A 21,888-nucleotide genomic window follows, 5' to 3' on the forward strand; every position below is an offset into this window, starting at 1 on the left:
ACCACTGACTTATCCAAACAAATATGAGAATAAGTAAAAAACAAGAACAAGAGAAGAAGAAACAGATGTCATACAATTGAAACAACTCAGTATTGAAATATTTAAATAACCGGTCATGACAAATGGGAAATGAACAACTAAAACTACATCAATAATTAGAATACTTCGATACAGAAGATCAGCCTATTTAAATTAAATGCCGCACACTAAGAAGAGCAAAGAAGCACAAAAAGCACCTGAGTCAGCAAACATCTGACTGGCTGCCAAATGCAGAGATGACAGCAAAAGACAACATTGGCATAGAAAATAAACTCATTTCTAAGACCTCATGAAGAAGGATATGACTCCAAGTGTGTATAAAGAATACTAATTTAGCAATGGCATATATAGATTGGAGGGTGGAGACATTGGGAACAGGAAGACCTAGTAGAAAGTTATTGCAACCTGGGCAGCTGATAATGAAAGTGATGCCTGAAGGAGAAAAGAAAGAAGGTGTATGAGTGCTGGTAGAGATGGAATTGGCAAGAACTGAAAACTGCTGGCATATGAGAAGTGAAAGGATGAATCAATCAATCCAAAAGTATTAAAAACCTACTATGTGCTAGGCATGGCAGATACAAAACAAAAATGAAAGCCCTCAAAGAGCTGACCTCCTACTGGGTGGAAAGAACATGCATACCTATCAGTAATTACAAAGTACACAAGGTAAGTACAAAGTAGTTTTGGGGGATGCTAGCAGCTGGGAGGACAGAAAAGGACTCATAGAAGGTGGTGTTTGAGCCGAGCTCTGAAGGCATGTTGTTGTTGTGTTTGTGTTTGTCCTTCATTTTTGAAGAGGACCATGACATCAGGAAAATGATGATACAACTTGCAATTGACTTTGATTTGAGTGAAGGAGGGCAGTGCAAGGTCACCAGCCTCACTTTCTCCTCCAGAGCCATCTAGATAAAGTGACCATCAGGATGACTGGAGATGACCCTGGCCCTTTTAGGCTAAGGCCTTTTCATGTACTCACTTAGAGTGAGGTGACACCCATTCAGTGAATAGGTGGAGGTGAGGAGGGAGGGCATTCCAAGAATGAGGGACAGCCTGGGCAAAGGCATGGAGGCAAGAGATGGAACGAATATAACAAAAAAACGGTAAGAAGACCAGTTCAGCTGGTCCCCAATGTAAATAAAGGCAAGTGATACATAATGGGAGATCAGATAAACCCTCGTGCCACTATCAAAAAGAGTGAAGTCAAGAGGAGAAACGTTTAGGAGGAAAGATAATAAATTTGTTTTTTGACTGGCTGAGTCTGAGATAGCAGTAAGACATCCAAGCACCAAAGGCCTGCCAATGCATATCTGCTTATGCTTGTCCTTAAGAAGAGACAATAACAGATAGCCCCTCTCCATTCTTTCTAGAGGTTGGAGACTATGGGTAGAGAACACAGCCTACACTATCAGACTCAGGACATCAGTTAGTTTCGCTGAACTTTTTTTCTCCTTTTCTGTTGGTGTTACAAGGGATGGCTTGCAGAATAGGAGAAAGGAATGGGGCCTATTTGAAAATAAATATAATGTAAAGACAACAGCTGTCTACAAAAATTCAGACTTTACAAAAAGAAAATACAAGTGTGGAACTCTGAGGAGAGGAGAAGGCTTGAGATAAGAGTAATGGTAATTATTTGCACAAAAGCAGTGGTTGAATTCTTGAGAAGGAATGCATTTGCCTAGTGAGAGAAAACAAAGGACAGACCTTTGGGGAACATTCACCTCCAAGGGATAAGAAGAGGATGAGGAGTCATAGAGAGGTGTTGGGCTACCTCTTAAATGACCAGAAGAGAAGAAAGAAGATAATGATGCAGAGCTGTTTTAGGAATGAAAGAAGGGAATTAAGGTTTCTCATGATAAATAGTCTAAATATCACTAAATTAGAAGACTAAGCCATCTATTGTTAAGTTTGGGATACAGGCATGCAGTTGGAGACTTGATGACAGAATAAAGGGCTTCGAATTGGCATTGTGGGAAATGACCCAGGGAGTCTGGAAGCGCAGAGTAGAAAGCTGGTCCAGAAGCTATAAGGGCCAAACAGAGGTTGTGTACCATCAATCTGAAGACAGTGAAATCAGCTCAATTTCAGAACTTCTCAAAACACTCAATAATCCAGAAACAGGAACAGAAAAATAACATGATGATGGAAGTTACCCAAAGAGGTCAGCAGGAACAAGGAAGTCTACCTCGGCTAGTAAAGCCAGTTTGGAAGAACAGGCATAGATTGTGATGAGTGTGAGGAGATTTAGTGTGACAGCAATGGGAAGATAGAAAGCTGTGGTCAGAAACTGGAATCTGAACAGTCAGGATCTTATAGAAGTCATAATTCCAAGATGGTGAAGTCTCAGGTGTGACCACACTAATATGTTGCTGAAGTGAGTTGGAGAAGGTAATTGGAATTGAAGAACTGTGTGCTCACGTTGTTAAGAAGAATCATCAGTGTGCATAATGAAGTCCATGAGGATGCTGACAGAAAATGGAAGGGAGGAAACAAGCATTTATTAAGAGGTTACTGTGTGCTGGGCATGTGCTAAGAGCTTTACACATATCTCATTTGAGGGGGGTAGAAAAGAACAATAACAAAATTAATTCAATTATATAGCACTTTAAGTTTCTCAAAGCACTTTCTTCATAACAATCATGTAAGGTAAATAGTGCAAGCATTATTATTCTGTTTTATAGATGAGGAAACAGAGGCTTTGAAAGATTAAGTGATTTGCCCATGGTCACAGAGTTAGTAAGAAGTAGGATTTGGACCCAAGTCTTTGACTCTAAGTCCAGCAGCCTATCCCCCGCTGCCATGCTGCCAAGAGACAGATACTGAAGGGAGGTCTGGAGATGACAGCAGGAAGGGTGAGAAAAGGTTGGTACAAATGAACTGTACATACTGCCAAAGAGAAAAGGTAATTGAAAGGTGTTGACAAGACGGATGGATGGTCTGGAAGCAGTAGCGGGAAAAAAAGGAATGTGCCAGGCCCTCCTCTCAGCCCCAAGTCAGAGGAGGGCATGGGGAGTGGGATCCAGTGGGGAGGGTCCAATAGACGCAGTGCCCTCAAGAGAAAGTCAGGGTTTTATTTATTTATTTATTTGTTTGTTTGTTTATTTAAATCGTGTTGAATAAATGGTTAAAAAGATCAGGATGTAGTGGAGTCTGTCAACAATGAATTTTACTCCATATTTACTCACTCAGCACACACCCATTACTCCCAGTTCCAAAGGGAAAATTCAAGAGCTCCTCTCCCTTCTATAGTTTTCCCCTTTTTGGTAGATAGTGAGTGGTTCCTATAATAAATCTTAGCCACGTTAACAGACATGTATTATCTACGAGACTATTATTTATTGTTCCTGCTGTTTAATGGGGGAAGGAGTCAATCTCTGACTCAGGGCTTTGCAAATAATGGATAGTTTTTGCAGTATTCAGAATAAAGGGATGCTATTTTACTACTGAATTCAGCCTAAAATAATATATTAGAAGGGAGGAGGGGTGGCATATGTCTTCCAGTGGTGGTCTGAATCCAAATTGTGGCAAAGAAGGTTTCCTCTATGTTTCTTCTGTTTCCCAAAAGAAATCTGGCATCTCCTTTTTCTGTAGAAATGAAAATAACATCTCAAGTCATAGCTGTCCCTGACAAATCTGGGCTAGTAACCGGAGGCAGAGGAGAGGAGGCTAAATGTCCTGAACCCTTCAGTGCTAAAGAGAAATTTAAGTTGATGACACCTTAGCTCTGGCCAACAGACAGCAAAAGTCCTATGATTATCAGTACCCTTTCAAACTGAACGCTTTATGAAGAGAACTTCCAATGCTGTTATCTAAGAAGCCTCCCAGGGGAGAAATTATCCTCCCTCGTGAAGCTCCTCACAGTGTTCACAGCTATCACCACATAATTTCCCCCATTTTAGAAACAAAATATCTGCAAATGAAGAGGGAAATTGTGAGTAAATGCAAGTAAATACATGGAATATCTTTTTACTATGCCAGCTATTAGAGACACCCTGTGATTACTTAAGCATCTTTCTAGCCACCTCTCGTCTGACCAAGAGGACAGATCAACACCTTTGGAATAATGAGCAGTGCATCAGCAAAAGCCTGGACTCCAAGGCGGGCTCTCCCTTTGATACTGGATTTGTGTTTGACAAGAGCTTCAGATATTGCCACTTCAACTGCACCAGCACCCGGAACTACACAGTCTATTGGAAAGGAAAAGAAACAATTGACAAATCATACCATGCAGAAAAAATATAAAAGAAAGCAATTAGCGTAGTCAAGTGTGTGCTATTTCTCACAGATATCTGAATGGTATTTAAATACGCACAGAAATCTGACAAGTGGAAGTTTTACAGCTCAGTGATTACGAGGCTGCCTTTGGAGCTCTAAGGGGAGATGCGATTAAATAAATAATTAAACATGGTACAGACAAGGGACTTCAAACACAATCTCTCCCTCTTTCTCCTATTTCATTGTTTACTCCCTCACGGCTGAGGCTGAAAGAAACATCTAGATAGCTATTCTGCTGTATTTCAGAGTGTCTCCTCTATGATTAAGCTTCATAGGTGCTGTCTCTTAAGGACTGATTTATTCCCTTCTCCTCCACTCTCTTAAGACTACTTTGCATCATCATGTCAAGATAGGAGATAAGCTATCTGGTGGTCAGTTTTAATCGAACTCTTGGTTTGGGATGATTTTAAAAGCAAACCCCTTCAAAAGTGACTGCAAGGACAGCATGTAGTAGTGAAAACGATATTGTGGGTGGAGTCAGAAAACCAGGGGGAGAGGACTGGCCCCAGGACAGCTCCAGAGCTCTGCCCATGTCGCAGCTCCTAAACTTCAGTTTGGCTTGCTTTCTTCCTCTCTAAAATGGAGATAACACCATCTGTCTGGCCTCACTTACAGGGTGGCTGTAAGGATCAAATGAGAGCCATTTGGGGAAAGTGTTTTGAAAAACTATAAAGAACTATAAAGCAATTTTAAGTAAATTAAAATATGTTCTTGTGCCTTTCATAATTACACACTAATTTAAAAAGGAGTCTATCATTAAAATAAAGTGCTTATTTTAGATTGGTGTCTAGCTATATAAACCACTAATGAAATCAACACAGTAACAGGTCTCACTTTATGGCATACCAGAAACAGGACACCACTGTATCACAGTAGATTTCTTAGTGTTAGGAATAGGGACTAGGACTGTAATTTCTTTGGTAGAGGGAACACCCAGGTAAAGAAACACCTTCTACCAATGCAGGTCAGCACTTTCTTTGAACCTAGCATCTTAGCCAATTGATAAGCCTGAAGAACTAGAGAGTCAAGTGACTTGCCAGGCTGTATTAGAGACAGGCCTTGAACCCAGTTCTTCCTAGGTTTGAGACTAGTTGTCTGTCTCTACTATATCTCACTGTCTCTCAGTGGGTTTATTACTTTAAAATTGCCTTCAAGGGGTTCATGACCAAAACGAAAGGTAGCTTACTATCATCAAGAGCATTTTTGACAGCACGCAGTCCATCTCTGATGGCGTCTTTGATCTGTGTGAGCGTGTGCTTATTTGGGCCTTTCACCAACAGGGTTACAGAACGAGGGTTCTCACATTTCTCAATAAAGGTGAACTTTTCTTCCCCCTAAAGCATACCCAAGATGTCATATATGTTCTTTCATATGGTTATGAAATATATTCAATTCCCCTAAAACTTAAAAAATTCATTGCAGGCACAAACTTTATGTGGCTCTTCTTGTTAAACATAAATAAAAGTATTAAAAGTAGTCTTTGGTTCTTGTAAATGAACACAACTGAAATTTACATGAATAAGTTGTACATGTTGATATCTCTATTGTGCAGCTTCCAAACTGTACAACTTGACAGTTTCATGATCAGTATTCAATAATTTACAGAAATTAAAAAACACTTACTAATGTATACTCATAAACAAGCCCAGCATGGCCCAAGCACTCTGGAGTCAGGTCATCAAGGGAATTCATTGCAATCCCACCACAAGCAAGAGTCAGCCTGAAATGGATTTTACCAAAGTTTTAGTTAGTTCTAGGAAACTGCCAAAACTGTTCTAATCATCTTAAAAGTGCAAAGTCATATTGCTAATCAGGCAGCATTGCCACAATGATTTAAAATTCAGTTTTAAGAAGAAAACAGAGCCAAGGTGGCAAGTGAGCTGGAAGAAGTACAGTCAGGCTTCCCCCCTCCCCACCAACAATTCTTCCAAACAGACCTAGAAAGTGCACCAGACCAAATCCTGATGGGGAAAACCAAGAAAAAAAAAACATAAGTGAGTTATTCTTCCAGCCCAGGTCCACACAGGAAGGCAGCCAGAGTGAAAGACACATAGGAAGTCTACAGTTCCTGGTGATGAGATTTGGCTAGGATCCATAAGCACAGAGCACTCCAGTTCAAGGAAAAGCTGTGCACCAGGGCAAGAAGAGGTCCCATATCCAGCACAGAAAGACCAAATTTGTCCAGGGTACAGAAGGGGTGCAAACTGGAAGCGCTGTTGCTTCCCACCCAGCTCTTGCTCGTAGATACAGAGAACACTGAAGGGGGTATTTGCAGCTAGGGGTGGCATTTCACAGCAAGGACTTGTAGTGGGCCCTAGGTTGCATAATAAACAAGGAGCGAATTCAGAAGCAAGCAACATCTGTATGTCCAGGGCCCCAGGAGCATGGTAGGGTCTCATTTCCAGCCTCCAGACCAGTCTGAAGTATACAGTGGAATAATGAAAAGGGAGCCTTCAGTTCCGTCACCCTGAACCTATAGAGAGATTACCACAGCAGTCTACTGGAACTCCAGATGAGAGCTCATAGGCCTGGTGCTCAGACCCAAATCTATGTCAAGAACTTGCAGGACTCAGACCAGGAAGGTCAGCAATCAGACTTCACCCTGGAGCAGACCACTCTGGGAGCAATGAAAGCTTGCAGATCTCTAGCCTGAGCTATTCCTAAGATCCTGAAATAATATAATACTCAATAGTCCAAGAAAGCAGCAGCAGGACCAGAAATGATCTTCCCTCAAGAAGGGCATGGCCCTAATATAAAGCCCAAAGTCAAGCTGGAAAAATGAACAAATAAAAAAAATCACAACAAAAAGACCATTATGGTGAGAAGGGAACTCAAGGCAAAAACACAGAAGAACAGAATGACTCTGAAATATCTACAAGCAAGGACTCAAAAGAAAACACAACTTGGGCACAAATTCAACTACATTTCCTGAAAGAGATAAAGCAAGAGTTTTTAAAAGAATTGAAAATGTTTTGTTTTTTATAAATGAAATGAAAGAACTAGAAGGGAAAACTGAAAAAAAAAATAAGAGTTATGGAAGAAAAAACTGGAAAGGGAATTAACAGGTTGGCACAGGAGGCCTTGCCCAAGCAATAAACTTACTGAAAGTTAGAACGGACCAAAGAGAAAACAATAACTCCACAGACAACAAGAAATATTAAAACAAAGTCAAAAGGCTAAAAAGAAATAGGAGAAAACGTAAGGTATCTCAAAACAAAAATAACTTACCTGGAAAACAGATCAAGAGAGATAATTTAAGAATCATTGGACTACCTGAAAGTCATGAGCATAAAAAGAGCCTAGTTAGACATCGTACTTCAAGAAATCATAAAAGATGAATAGCCATATCTCTTAGAACCAGAAGGCAAAGTGGAAATGGAAAGAATCCACCAGTTACCTCCTGATAGAAACCCCAAAATGAAAATGCTCAGCCAAAATTCAGAGCTCCTAGGTCAAAGTAAAAATAGTACAGTCAGAAATAAAGAATTCAAGTGGTGAGGAACTATAGCAGGGATCACACACAATTTAGCAGTCATTCCTTTAAAGGAGCAAAGAGCTTGTGATATGATATTCCAGAAGGCAAAGGATATAGGCTTACAATCAAGAATATCTTACCTAGCAAAACTGAGTATAATCTTACAGGGGGAAATGCACTTTTAATGAAATAGATGGGGGCAGCTAGGTGGCACAGTGAGTAGAGCATGGGCCCTGGAGTCAGGAGGACCTGAGTTCAAATCGGGCCTCAGGCACTTGACACATTTTCTAGCTGTGTGACCTTGGGCAAGTCGCTTAACCCCAATTGCCCTGCCCTCCACCTTCCAAAAATAAAAGAAATAGATGATTCTAAGCATTCTTGATGAAGAGACCAGAGCTGAGTAGAAACTTTAAAATTCAACACAGAGTCAAGAGAAACGTAAAAAAGTAAATATGAACAATCACAAGAGATTAAACAAGGGTAAGCTTTTTACATTCTAATACGGGGAGATGAGACCTGTGTCTCCTCTGAACTTCATCACCAACGGGAATCATAAAGGAAATTTAATTAAATAGAAAGATTGGGAGTGGTTCTGTTATGTCTTGATCTTAAAAGAAGAATGGAAAGAGAGAGAGAGTGAATACGCTACAGGAAGAGAGGGAGAGGAAGGTTGGGGAAAATTATCTCACACAATCAGGGTGGCAAGCAGACATCTATACAAACAAGGAGGAGGAGGTAGACAGAAGTGGGTGACACTTGAACTTCACTCTCCTCTGAACTGATCAAAAGAGAGAAGAATACACATACACAGTTGGGTACAGAAATACATTTCATTCAACAGGAAACAGGAGGGAGAGAGAAATAATAGGGTGAGTAGTTTAAGAGAGGGATTAATTCTAAGCAAAACAAACTCTTAAAAAAGGATGTACAAAAATATTTATAGCAGTTCTTTTTTCAATGGTAAAGAATTGGAAACTAAAAGATTACCAAGAAATTGAGGAAGGACAAAACAAATTATGGTATATAAATGTGATGGAATACTACTGTGTCGTGATGAATGTGATGATTTCGAAGAAACCTGGGAAGACTAGTCTGAACTGATGTTGACGAAAGTAAGTAGAACCAGGAGAACAATTTATACAATGACAACAATATTGTAAAATGAACTTTGAAAGACTTAGGAACTCTGATCAGCTTAATGACCAACCATAATTCCAGAAAACTCATTATAAAACATGCTACCCATCGCCTCATAGAAAGGTAAAGGACTTAGATTAGAGTACACAGAATGAGACATTTTTTGGACATGGCCAATGCAGGAATTTGTTTTACTTAACTATATGTTTGTAAATAAAAGTTTATTTTTCTTTCGAAATTGCTGGGGCAGGGGAAACAGTAGAAAAAGCAGATTTGTGATGATTAAAAAAATAAAATTTAATTTAAAAAAATCAGTTTTAAGGAGATTGTCAAATTCTGATATATTTCAAGAAGGTTTTTATATGGGTTGAAATGCCTTTTTTTTTGATAACTCATTCATTTACCACTATTCAGAACCCTGTTACAGAACTCTGTAATTACAACATCATGATTGTTGTATATACCTGTTGTATATACCTGAATTAGGTAACTTTACATTTTTGTAGAAATGATAAATGTAACTGAATAAGCTAAAATGAGCACATGAAAGTGCAAAATAATACCAGTTCCCAGCACTGAATTATTTAGAACGTATGATCATTTTATCTATATAGTAAGCTTACCGCTCCATGTTCCTTCTTTTAGCCCTGCGAAGAGCCACAATACCTTCTTTTGCAAGGACATCTAAGGAAAATGGATCAATGCCCTGTAATCAAACAGAGAAATTACAAGTAGAATTTAAGCATTCTCCATTGCCAAGTTAAATGTTACAAGCATTTAGATACACTTACTTAGATGTTGAAAATTTCATTCTCACCTTCTGATTAAGAACAATAAATCCTTTCTTTCCATCATCACAGACTTTTCTTTTCAGTCTTATTATTTTGTTCACTCTATCTTCAATAAATTGTCTTTCAGCTTTTACCAATTTTTCTCTCTCCTCTGCAGTCTTGTAGAAGAATCCAGAGTTCACCTCTCTAAAAGAACAAAGAGAATTGGAAATACACAGCAGCAAACAAACAGATGCAAGAGAAATGGGAAGGAAAAAAAGACTTTCAGAAAGAAAGAAAAGCCTCAGTTTTCATTACGTTATAAAGAGAAAACAACTCCTTACGTTTTTTCATATTCTAGGGATACATTGCAAGTGAGAATAAAAGCGTCTTCAACTCTTTTCTTCATATCAGGATGACGAGCACCGTGGTCTAAAACTAGCCCTCTGATCAACCTGGGAAAATAATTCAGTTCCTTTGTTTAATACTCTAGGAGATAGCATAACTAAATGCATTCTGATGACGATGATGACGATGATGATGATGATGATGTTGATACCTCCCATTTATATAACAATTCAGAGTTACCAAAGATTTGACATGCTTTTACATGCCATTTCATTCTCACAACAAGCTCATGAAGAAGGCCAGTGTGCATATTATTATTTCCATTTGTCACATGAAGAAACTAAGTATCAGACAAGATCTAGTCCTGGAAGTGATCACAGAGATGATCTAGTCTGACCCCTCATTTTAAAGATGAATGTATTAAGGCCTAGAGAGGTGAACTGATTTGCTCACGATCAAACTTATCATAAGCTACAGATTCTGCCGTCTGGCTTCACAGCCACATGGCTAGGAATTGAGAAGAGCCAGCCCCTGAACACCACTCTTCCAGCCCTAAGGCCAGTTGCTCTCTTCATCAGGACTATCCATAATGTAATTGCTGCCCCCTCTAAAGAGTTGACCCAACTTCAAATCCAACACAAACTTGGCAGAATTTCTAAAGAGAATCTTATTTAACACAACACAATGACATTACTTCACTTCAAAATCTGTGACTCCTCAGTCTCACTCCCTCCACTGATTTCAGATTGTAACCCTTCCATGAACTAGTACATCTTTGAGAGTTGCTGGAACCAAAAAACCCACTGCCATGGGCCAACCCCATGATGAACTGCTCCAGCCTTAAAAAGACTGCTTCTCAAGTGACAGACAGTCCCTCACCAGGCCCATATTCAAGGTCTTTTCAGTTTGTAAAAGCCTGCCAGTGTAACTCTTGACGTGTTGGGATAGTCTTCACATACTCATGGTCAACGCCACACCACAGTAAGGCATTCAAGTAGGTCCTAAGTTGAGTGTGACTACATTAACTACTAGAATATCACCATAGAATTATTTTTTAAGCTATATAGCTCCAATCTGACAAAATAAAGTTAAGCACATGATTTTTTTTCCTTAATACCTGCTCAAAATAATTGGAAAATTTCTAAATTACTGGTGTTCTAACTCCTACTTATATGTGAAAATAGCTTGGTTTTTCAGAAGATTAGCAAAAAAATGTTTCTAATATTCAGTGTAAAATATAAAATTAACTGAAACCATGTTGAAAGTATTTATCTAAATCTAATATTGGCCAGATTTTATCAACATTTTATATGACTTACGTTGTGTCAGTTTCTGACTTATGCTTCATCTCCATTATCTCTACCATGAAAAGGTCAATAGGAAAACCTGGTCTTCTGATGGCCAAAAGAGATTCTACCACAGCCTATAATAACAGAAATGGATACAACCATGAATAATTTGGACTCTTAAATCACATTGCCCCAATTATTTCTGTACTTTCCCTCCAAGTTACACAAGATTAGATGCAAAAATTAAAATGCTGAATACCATAGATATCTATGTTTAGGCTCTACGATACTCTGTAGTAAATAGACAGAGGGTTACATGCCTAAAAATTAACCCAGAGCCCAAAACACAAAGGCCAACTCAACAAGCAGCACTGCTCTAAGTGCTGCTAAGAAGACCTTCCAAACAATGGAGAGGACCTGTCCAGCAGTAGGGATGTAGAATCATAGAGTCTTTTAGAGGTGGAAGGAGCATTTTCAGTCAGAGGTCAGAAACTGAGACTACAAGATGTTAAATGAATTGCCCAATGTCCTACATCGTTAAGAGCAGATCCAGAACTAAGATCCAGGACATCTGACTCCTAGTCCAGTGTTCATTTCATCAGAGCATACTAATTCTCCCAGAAATAATCCCCAAATCTGATTTGGAAATAGTTTACTGATGGGATTGGGTTGACACCCTAAAATGTAACTGACGTAAAATAATCTATAATCTAATAAATAACACTGGATAATATAAGAAAAAAAGAGTATTTTAAAAGGATATTTGGGTAGAAAGTATTTGTCAGGCCCTCTTTAACACCAATCTGAGTTGCTGGAGCAGCCTACATGTGTATTCCAGTTCACTTGGCAAATATAATACCACAGAGGAAAGCAAACCATTGGGCTACCATAGTTTAATAATGCTATAACTTTAACATTACATGACTCCTTCTGTTCTGACCCTATATTCACCAAGTAACCTGACCTGAATTTATAACATCCCAGGATCATAAGATTTAGAACCGAAAAGGATTTTAGAGACTATGAAGTCCAATTGTTCCATTTTACAGATAAGAAAAGTATGGCCCAGAAAAGTTGAACAATTTGTCGAAGATCACACAAGTAATAATGACAGATCCAGGATTCAAATCCAGGTTCTCATCGCAAACTCAATGTACTCAAAATAGAACTCATTATCTTTCCCACCCATCTCCCCAAACCTATTCTTCTTCCTTCCCTATATCTGTCAAGGATATCTCCATCCTTCCAATTACATAGGTTTGCAATCTCAGTATCATCCTTGACTCTTCACTCTCACTCACCCCACAATCCAGTTCATTGCCAATCTTGTGGTTTCTACTTTCAAAATATTTCTCACATCTGTCTCCTTATCTCTACATCAACAACCACCATCCCATTTCAAGTTCTCACGCTCCTAGACTATTGCAATAGCCTCCTAATTGTCTCCCAGCCTCAAGGCTCTACCCTCCCCAACCCATTGTCCAGAATTTTCCATAAGTATAGGTCTGATGATGTCATTTCCTCTATTCAATAAATGGCCCAAGGATCAAACATAACCTCCTCTGTTTGGCACTTATGATTATACATCACTCCTATTCCTTCACTCTACAAATCCAACCACACTGACCTTCTTGTTGTTCCTCATCTGTGACCCTCCACTTCTCAACTTGGGACCTTTGCACTGTGGCCGTCACACATAATTGGGATGTACTCCATCCTTCTCTCCTTCTCTTAAAATCATTTGTTTCCTTCAAAACTGAGCAAGCTTACCTTCTACCTGAAGCCTTTCCTGGTCCTCTCAGCCACTACTGCTGCCTTCCCTGCCCTCCCCCTCCATACCACCTTGTATTTATTTTTTAGGTATTTTATATAAACATTGTAAGAAATGGGAGGAGGAGTTTTGTTTCCACAGAACTAAAGGTGTGCTTCCCCACCCTCCCCCACCCCAGCTTTAGCAGAGACCAGGCCTCAAGGTTGGTCAGGTGAGAGGTCAGAGGCTTGTGAATGCTTTTAGAGAAGGCAGTCTGGGGAATTAGAGAGGCCAAACCCACTTGAACCAGTTCAAGTTTATCTAGGGTCTGGTCTTGGTCAAGAATCCAGGCCTACTGATTTGCATAATTTGCATATGTCGAAGAGGGAAAGTAGGAGAAGTAAAAGAATATAGTTTAATCCTAAACTAAGACAAGGAAAATCTAATTAACTTCACTTTTGCTTCTGTATCCTTATTATCCTACCTGTATAAACTGTATAACCTAGGAAAACTATGTAAAAAATAAAGACTGTAAACTAACCGTAACTCTAACAGGAGTAGAGGGAATGGTTACCCCTGCTCCTGCAGCTGTATCAGTGTGAATGTTCCCCGTGAGCACTACACCTGCTCTCTTGAGGAACATAATAAAATGCCTTCCTCTGCCCACTCTGGTCTTGAGTTCTTTGGGTGAGAATGGGCAAATCACATGGATCTTCATAAGGTCAAGTGAAGGGAAGCAATAGGCAGCCGAAGCTTGCCGGGCTTACTCCCCAATCTTGTCTTGGGGTGTCCTGTGATCCCCACTGTGGTGTTGAGAGGGCTACCACTCTGGATTCCCTTGGAGAACCCTGTGGTCTGCACAGCCTTCTTAAGGGGACATCACTTGGGACTTCTGGGCTACCACTCTGGATTCACTTGGGACTTCCAGCCCTGTCTTGGGAGCCTTGTGATCTTACAGCCATCCTAAGGAGCCATCACTTGGGTCCTCCTTAGGGTCTGACCCCTAGGAGGCCCTGTGATCCCTACAGATTAAGGGGGGGTTACCACTTGGTCTTGCTCTGAGAGTCCTGTGGTCTGTACAGCCTTCCCTAGGGATTATCACAGGGTTCTCCCTCAGGACTTTGGCCCTGCCTAGGAAGTCCTAAGATCCCCAAAGCCATGTGTTCTCACAATTTGGGGAAGTCCAGTGATCCCCAAAACCACATTTCTCACAACATATATGCAAATGTTGTTTCTCAAGCTCCTTAAGGGCAGGGTAAGTTTTATCTTTGCCTTTGTATTAGCAGTGCCCAGTAGAGGGAATGCGGACTCCAGTAGGGGATATAGAGCCAGCCTCCAAACTGTGAAGTCCTACCTTTGGTACCTACCAGCTGTGGGCAAGTCATGTAATCTCTTTGTTCAAAAAAAATGTGCCAACTAGCTTTGGTAGATGGATTTTCCTCACCCTGGAGTTCTCTATATCAGTGAAATCACAGGTATAGTCCCTATCACTCTCTCTATTCCGGGTGATGAGTACATTGCCAAAGACACAGTAGGCATTTAATAAAGACTTGTGGTAAGTGGTCTCCAACTCTAAATTCAATGCTCTGTCCATCACAACAAATATGCTGTCCTACTGAGGAAGGAGCATGCTGAGAAGCCCACATTGAGTGAACATTCTAGTTCTTACTTCACTGGTGAGGATTCTATTTCTTATTTATCAGCATAAAATTAATAAACTGAAATGTTGGTTTGTAAATCAGTCTCGTGTCTGGTTAGCAAAAATTAGGTGCACCTCAGAGTCCATCAACCTTGGGTGAAATAATAAACTCAAGTTTCTGACAGTGCACTTGGGGTGACTCCAACAAAGTACACCCAACCCTTAAGACCAGGTCTGAAAAGTCAAATAGTCCCATGTCCATATATTCAAATTTCAAAGAACAAAAAGTTTGTTTAATTGTGGACATTCACAACTACATCATTAGCCATAAGATACTCTACCTAGGTCCACAATCACATGGAATACCTCAAAAACAGTTCCCTTAGCTAGCACAGCAGGTGGCAGCGCTTTTGTACAGAATAAGATTTTAGCCGCCTATCAGTCATTGTTGTAAACAGTAGTATGTGGATTCCTGGAACCCAAATGACATCTTCTTCCTCCTAACCATGAAATTCCATTTCTGATTACAGTGGCCTAACCTTTTGCCTTTCCTACTCTTTCACCATTCCCAGATCTGTTTCCCTCATTCTATCCATCTCCTCATTCTGGCCTCATTTCCCTTCTTACCTAAGTTGACTCAATAATCTCATGTCCTTCCCATCCTGTTAATGCCCAAATCCTCACCTACCAAGAGGTCAAATGCTACCAGAAGGAACCACCAAACGTTGCTGGGTCTACTTCAAATGCATGCTACCAACACTCAATTGAACTCCAGTAAGTAGTATGAAAATTTTTTGTCTTTTATTGACTCTTTTGGACATTCCCCAAAGCAGCTGTTCAATACCTCCCCTCTCTCAAAGTTCCCGGATATTCCCCAACCCCTCATTCTCCATAGATGACTTCAGTTTCTTCTTTAGTGACAATGAAGCCATCCTTCATTCCCTCAGTTCCACTCCTCTCTATATACCCACCAAGTTAATGAATATTTTTACTTCTCACTTGGACAAACTACAGAGGAGATCCTTGTTTGGGTATCAATTAGATTAGATGAACTCTGAGATCCTGCTCTCCTTTAAGATTCTGTGATTCATAGCTTGGGTTATCAACCCCATTTATTTAAAGAACCCAGGAGTATGGAAATCTATTTTACCCTATAGAAAAGTAGGGGGGGAAGAGGATAAGAGAGGGGGGGATGATAGAAGGGAAGGCAGATTGAGGGAGGGGGTAATAAGAAGCAAACATTTTTGAGGAGGGGCAGGGTCAAAGGAGAGAATAGAATAAATGAGGGGTGAGATAGGATGGAGGGATATGCAGTTAGTCTTTCACAACATGACTATTATGGATATACAGTTAGTCTTTCACAACATGACTATTATGGAAGTGTTTTGCATGACTACACATGTAGAACCTGTATCAAATTGCTTGCCTTCTCAATGAGGGGGAGTGAGGAGGGAGGAAGGGAGAGAATTTGGAACTCAAAGTTCTAAAACCGAATGTTAAAAATTGTTTTTACATGCAACTGGGAAATAAGATATACAGTCAATGGGGTATAGAAATCTATCTTGCCCTACAGGAAAATAGAAGGGAAGGGGATAAGAGAAGGGGAGGTGTGACAGAAGGGAGGGCAGATTAGGGGAAGGGGTAATCAAAATGCACACTTTTTGGGGGGTGGGGGAGGGGAGAGATGGGGAAAAAATTTGGAACTCAAAATCTTGTGGAAGTGAATGTGAAAACTAAAAACAAATTAATTAATAAAAAGATTTTTAAAAAACAAAGAACCCAGGAGCCAACGTTAACTTAACTAAATGATCCGTTGGTAGCTAAATAACCAGTCATCAACACCTCCATTCTAAGTGGGAGGCAGTAAACAAACGGAAAATGAAGGCTTAGCAATTCACTTCTGGAACATTTCTAAGCACTTGTCTGATATGATAAGTCTAATAGACTAAGAAACTCAAACATGTATGGCTTAACTACAGTATTAGATGTATAAAAGATCATATCAGATACAAAAAAAGATCCTTAATAATGCTGTGTTTGAGAAAAGGAGAATGAGAACTCTATACATACTTATCCACAAACAAAATAAATTCAAAACCAAAAACAGCAGAACCTCAGAAGGACTTGGAAAGGGGTACAGAAAAACATGCATTTATTTGTTTTGTCAATTTGTTGACTCTACATTCCCAAATCCCCTCCTGGATCACTGCCTTGTCATGGTGGAGCAGCTTATATAGCTCAATGAAACTATGAGCTATGCATGCTTTGCAGGATTACCCAAGATGGACAGGTCATAGTGGAGAGTTCTCACAAAAGGTGATCCACTGGGGGAGGAAATGGCAAACCATTCTAGTGTCTTTGCCAAGAAAATCCCAGTATGAAAATTATAAAACATATGACATCGGAAGATTAGCCCCTCAGGTTGGCAGGTGCCCAATATGCTACTAGGGAAGAGTGGAGGACAACTATAAGCAGCTCCAGAATTAATGAAGCAGCTGGGCCAAAAGCAAAAGGAAGCTCAGCTACAGATGTGTCTGGTGATGAAAGGAAAAGTCCCATGCTGGAAAGCTCAATATTGCATAGGAGCCTGGAATGTCAGATTTGTGAACCACGATAACCTGGATATGGTCAAACAGGACATGGAAAGAGCAAACGTTACCAACATCATGGGTATCAGTGAACTTAAATGGAGGGAAATGGGTGAATTCAATTGACGCACTCACTACACATGCTATTGTGGGCAAGAATCACTTAGAATAAATGGCCTCATAGTCAGTACTAGGGTATAATCTCAAAAATGACAGAATGATATCTATTTGAATCCAAGGCAAACCATTCAACATCACAGTTAATACAAGTCTATGTTCCAACTACTAATGCCAAAGAGGCCAAAGCTGGCCAGTTCTATGAAGATCTACAACATCTTCTAAAAACAACATCAAAAAAAGATGTCACATTCATCAAAGGAGATTGGAATGCTAACGTAGGAAATCAAAAGATACCTGAAATAAGAGGCAGATTTGGCCTTGGAGTACAAATGAAGCAGGGCAGAGACTAATAAGAGTTTTGTCAAGATAACTCACTGGTCATAGCAAACAGTCTTTTTCAACAACCCAAAACATGACTCTACGCATGGACATCACCAGATGGTCAAATACCAACATCAGACTGATTATATACTTTGCAGCCAAAAGTGGAGAAGCTCCATACGTCAGTTTAAAAAGACCTACAGCTGACTATGGCTTAGCTCAGGAGCTTCTATTACACAATTCAGACTTAAATGGAAGAAAGTAGGGGAAATCATCAACTCATATAGGTATGACCTAAATAACCTCCCTTACCAACATGAAGTGGAAGTGATAAGGAGACTTAAGGAATCAGATCTGGTAGGCAGAATACCTTAAGAATTATGGACGGAGGTTTGCAATATTGTACAGGAGGCAGCAACAAAAAACATTTCAAGGAAAAAGAACAGCAAGAAAGCAAAATGGCTGTCTGATGAGGCTATACATACAGCTGGAGAAAGAAGGAAAACAAAAGGAATAGACATACCCAACTGAATGCAGAATTTCAGAGAATAGCAAGGAAAGATAAGCAGATTTTCTTAAATGAGCGATGCAAAGAAATAGAAAAAAAAAATAACAGAATTGGAAAGACAAGAGATCTCTTCAAGATAATTAGAGATATCCAGGAAATGCTTCATACAAAAATGGGCATGATAAAGACAAAAATGAAAGGGACTTAAGAGAAGGAGAAGAGGTGGCAAGAATACACAGGAGAACTATAAAGGAAAAATCTTAACATCACTGATAACCATGATGGTGTGGTTGCTATCTAGAGCCAGACATCCTAAAAAATGAAGTCAAGTGGGCCTTATGAAGCATTGCTAACAATAAGGCTAGTGGAGGTGACAAATTCCAGCTGAGATATTTAAAATCCTAAAAGATGATGCTGTTAAAGTGCTGCACTCAATAGTCCAGCAAACTTGGAAAACTCAACAGTGGCCACTAGATTGGAAAAGATAAGTTTACATCCCAATCCTAAAAAAGGATAATGCCAAAGAATGTTCAAATTACTGAATTGAGCTCATTTCACACGCTTAAGATTCTGCAAACTAGGCTTCAGCAATATATGAACTGAGAATTACCAGAAAAGCACAACAGTTTTCAAAAAGACAGAGGAACTAAAGACCAAATTGCCAACATTTGCTGGAATGTAGAGAAAGGAGGGGAATTCCAGAAAAAGAATCTACTTGTGCTTCATTGACTACACTAAAACGCCTTTGACTATGTGAATCACAACAAAATGTGGCAAGTCCATAAAAAGATGGGAGTACCAGATCATCTTTCTTGTCTCCTGAGGAATCTGTATGTGGGTCAAGAAGCAACAGAACCAACCATGGAACAACTGATTGGTTTATGATTAGAAAAAGAGTACAATAAGGCTTTATATTTTCACCTTAATTATTTAACTTATATGCAGAGTACATCATGCAAAATGCTAGGCTGGATGAATCAAAAGCTGGAATTAAGGTTGCTGGGAGAAACAGCAACAATCTTGGATATGCAGATGATACCATTCTGATGGCAGAAAATGAAGAAGAATTAAGAAGCGTCTTGAAGAGGGTGAAAGAGAAGAGTGTAAAAGCTGGCTTAAAGATTAACATAAAAAAAGACTAAGATCATGGTAACTAGTCCCAGCACTTCCTGGCAAATAGAGGAAGAAGAAATGGAAACCGTGTCAGATTTTATAGTCTTGGGCTCAAAGATCATTACAGACAGTGACTGCAGCCATGAAATTAAAAGATGCTTACTCTTTGGAAGGAAAGCCATGACAAAGCTGGACAGCATACTAAAAAGCAGAGATATCATCCTGCAATAGTCAAAGTTACAGTTTTTCTAGTAGCAATATATGGCTATGAGAGCTGAATTATAAGGAAAGCTGATGACCCACAGAATCAACCCTTTCAAATTGTGGTGCTGAAAAAGACTTTTGAGAGTCCCTCGGATGACAAAAAGATCAAATCAATCAATACTTAAAGAAATTAATTCAGGCTATTCACCGGAAGGTCAAATACTAAAGCTGAAGCTTAAATAGTTTGGCCACATAACGAGATGACAGGACTCATTGAAGAAGACCCTAATGTGGGAAAAAGAGAAGGGGATCCTAGAGGATGAGATGGATAGATAGTGTCATAGAGGCAAGGAACATGAGCTTGAAGAGACTTTGGGAGACAGTGGAGGAGAGAAAGGCCTGTTATGCTATGGTCCGTGGGGTCACAAGGCGCCGAACGTGACTGAACAACTAATAACAAACATTCTTCAATAAGTTTAATATAAGATTCTAGGCTTGGTTATGTTTACTTGGTTATTTGTCCTTGTCAATAGTTATTAAGTTTATAATAAACATTCTGTGCTAATTTGAAAGGTGGCTTGAGAAAATGCTAACATTTCAAGCAAAGCTTTTGACACATACCTCTGTTAATACATCAGCCAGCTCAGCATGAACTTTAGTATGGAGAGATGTTCTAGCCACATCTAGAAGGATTTCTCGAGTCATCTCTTTCTCTATTTTAATCTCCTCCAGAACTTCAAGTGCTTTTACCTTTGCTGCTTCAAAGCCTTCAGTTATTATCCTCGGATGTAGACCCTATTACAATCATATTGCCATAAAATCATCATTATTAAAGCCATCCAAATGGATGCAACCATTTTCTTATGTAAGAGATTATATAATGTTTTAATGTATAATATATCTGTATGCTCTTTGTCATCAGCAATAGCCATGCATATTGAGTAATTAAGGGGGTTTTTTGGTACAGATCTGAGTTTTCACTGGTATGGGGAATTTCTGGTGCAAAAATTCCCACTACTCGTGTCGATCAGCAACTTTTCTGTCACTTATAGCCTTAGAAAATTACCTGGGGTGCTGGGAGGGTAAGGGACTATCCCAAGGACGCACAGTCAATGTGTGTCAGGGGCAAAACTACAACCAAGGCAGCCTCTATTCAGTATACCAGGCTATCTCTAAATAAAATAGCTAAATAATTCATTATTACTCTAAAACCAATAATAGGACTTCCCCTCTAAATATGAAAATGTTAACTTACATACATTTTATAGAGAAAGAAAAAGAGACTCCTTTTAATGCAAAGTAAATACTGACTTAACAAAGAGTGTAAACCAAAGGAAATACAAATCACACTTAGGTGTCAATGAAGCAATATTACCAGAATTTTGTCCAGTAGCACAAATTTTACATTTAGTATCATTTGAAAGAATACCATATGGGTATAGATATAGGTCATTTTTTCTCAAAATTTAACTTAAACAAACACTGAGTACTGCCTATAAATCATAGTTCTTAATAAGAAAACAAAAGTGATAAAGACTAGGAGAGCAGCAATGATGAATAAAACATTTTATTTAAATTAAAAGGAAAAGCATTTTATGGCAAATATATCTTTTATATGGTAATTTTGTATAAACCAAACATGGTAATTATTTTTCATTATATACCTTACTAAATGGTGTCATGAGGGAAATCTATAGTTAAAAACAGCCTATACTGAGATTAAAATAATGTTTTCCAAATGTTGCTGGAACTTAGCAACATTAGTACTCTCTGTGCAACAAAAGGCAACTCTTGCCCAAGCTTTCCATATAATTTGTTTGCTGCTATTTTTCCCTGTCCATCCATTAAGATCCACCTTTAAGAACTCTTCCCCTATATTCTCCTTTAATGTTTGCTGTGGCTGCAAAAATTCAGTATGAGTGTCTTTTAGGGGTAATATCTGAAACTGCTATAAGATGGAATGTTATTCTACAGGAGAATTTTAAGTCTTTAAATGAATATGACATTCCTCACTTTCCACACCTAGAAACTGGTATCTTTCCCCCACTATAGGTATGGAAAAAAGAAGCCTACCAGAAGGTTAATGGTCCCAAATTTTAGGTAAAAATAAAACTGTTACAGCAAATTTTGGCAGAAGTTACCTATTTCTTCCTCTAAGGAGTTGTCTTTTTTTTCCCAAAGTGTACTAGAAGAGCTTTACTTCCAGGGCATTTATGTACATCTCATTTGTGTTTCCATAACTATATTTTTGGTTGATATCACCCTTCTCACGAGATACATTTACACAGATGTCAGTGTTACTTTCTTTAGAGGCG

General features: G+C 39.2%; 1 protein-coding gene across 3 annotated transcripts in view; it reads right to left on the reverse strand.

Annotated features, from left to right (window-relative positions):
* CCT6B (chaperonin containing TCP1 subunit 6B) overlaps positions 1-21,888 on the reverse strand; it is a 45,190-nt gene that overhangs the window by 7,622 nt on the left and 15,680 nt on the right. For 2 of the 3 annotated variants that reach the window (XM_036765871.1, XM_036765869.1), the window contains 8 exons: positions 20,195-20,368; positions 11,361-11,464; positions 10,038-10,148; positions 9,741-9,900; positions 9,547-9,629; positions 5,935-6,031; positions 5,498-5,645; positions 4,090-4,223 (listed from right to left, as the gene is read on the reverse strand). In XM_036765871.1, coding sequence (XP_036621766.1) covers positions 4,090-4,223; positions 5,498-5,645; positions 5,935-6,031; positions 9,547-9,629; positions 9,741-9,900; positions 10,038-10,148; positions 11,361-11,464; positions 20,195-20,368 — 1,011 coding nt within the window. The remainder of the gene's footprint in view (positions 1-4,089; positions 4,224-5,497; positions 5,646-5,934; positions 6,032-9,546; positions 9,630-9,740; positions 9,901-10,037; positions 10,149-11,360; positions 11,465-20,194; positions 20,369-21,888) is intronic. The other variant, XM_036765870.1, reaches the window with a different exon arrangement.

This window comes from Trichosurus vulpecula, chromosome 7 (assembly GCF_011100635.1).
Source record: "Trichosurus vulpecula isolate mTriVul1 chromosome 7, mTriVul1.pri, whole genome shotgun sequence".
Taxonomy (NCBI): domain Eukaryota; kingdom Metazoa; phylum Chordata; class Mammalia; order Diprotodontia; family Phalangeridae; genus Trichosurus; species Trichosurus vulpecula.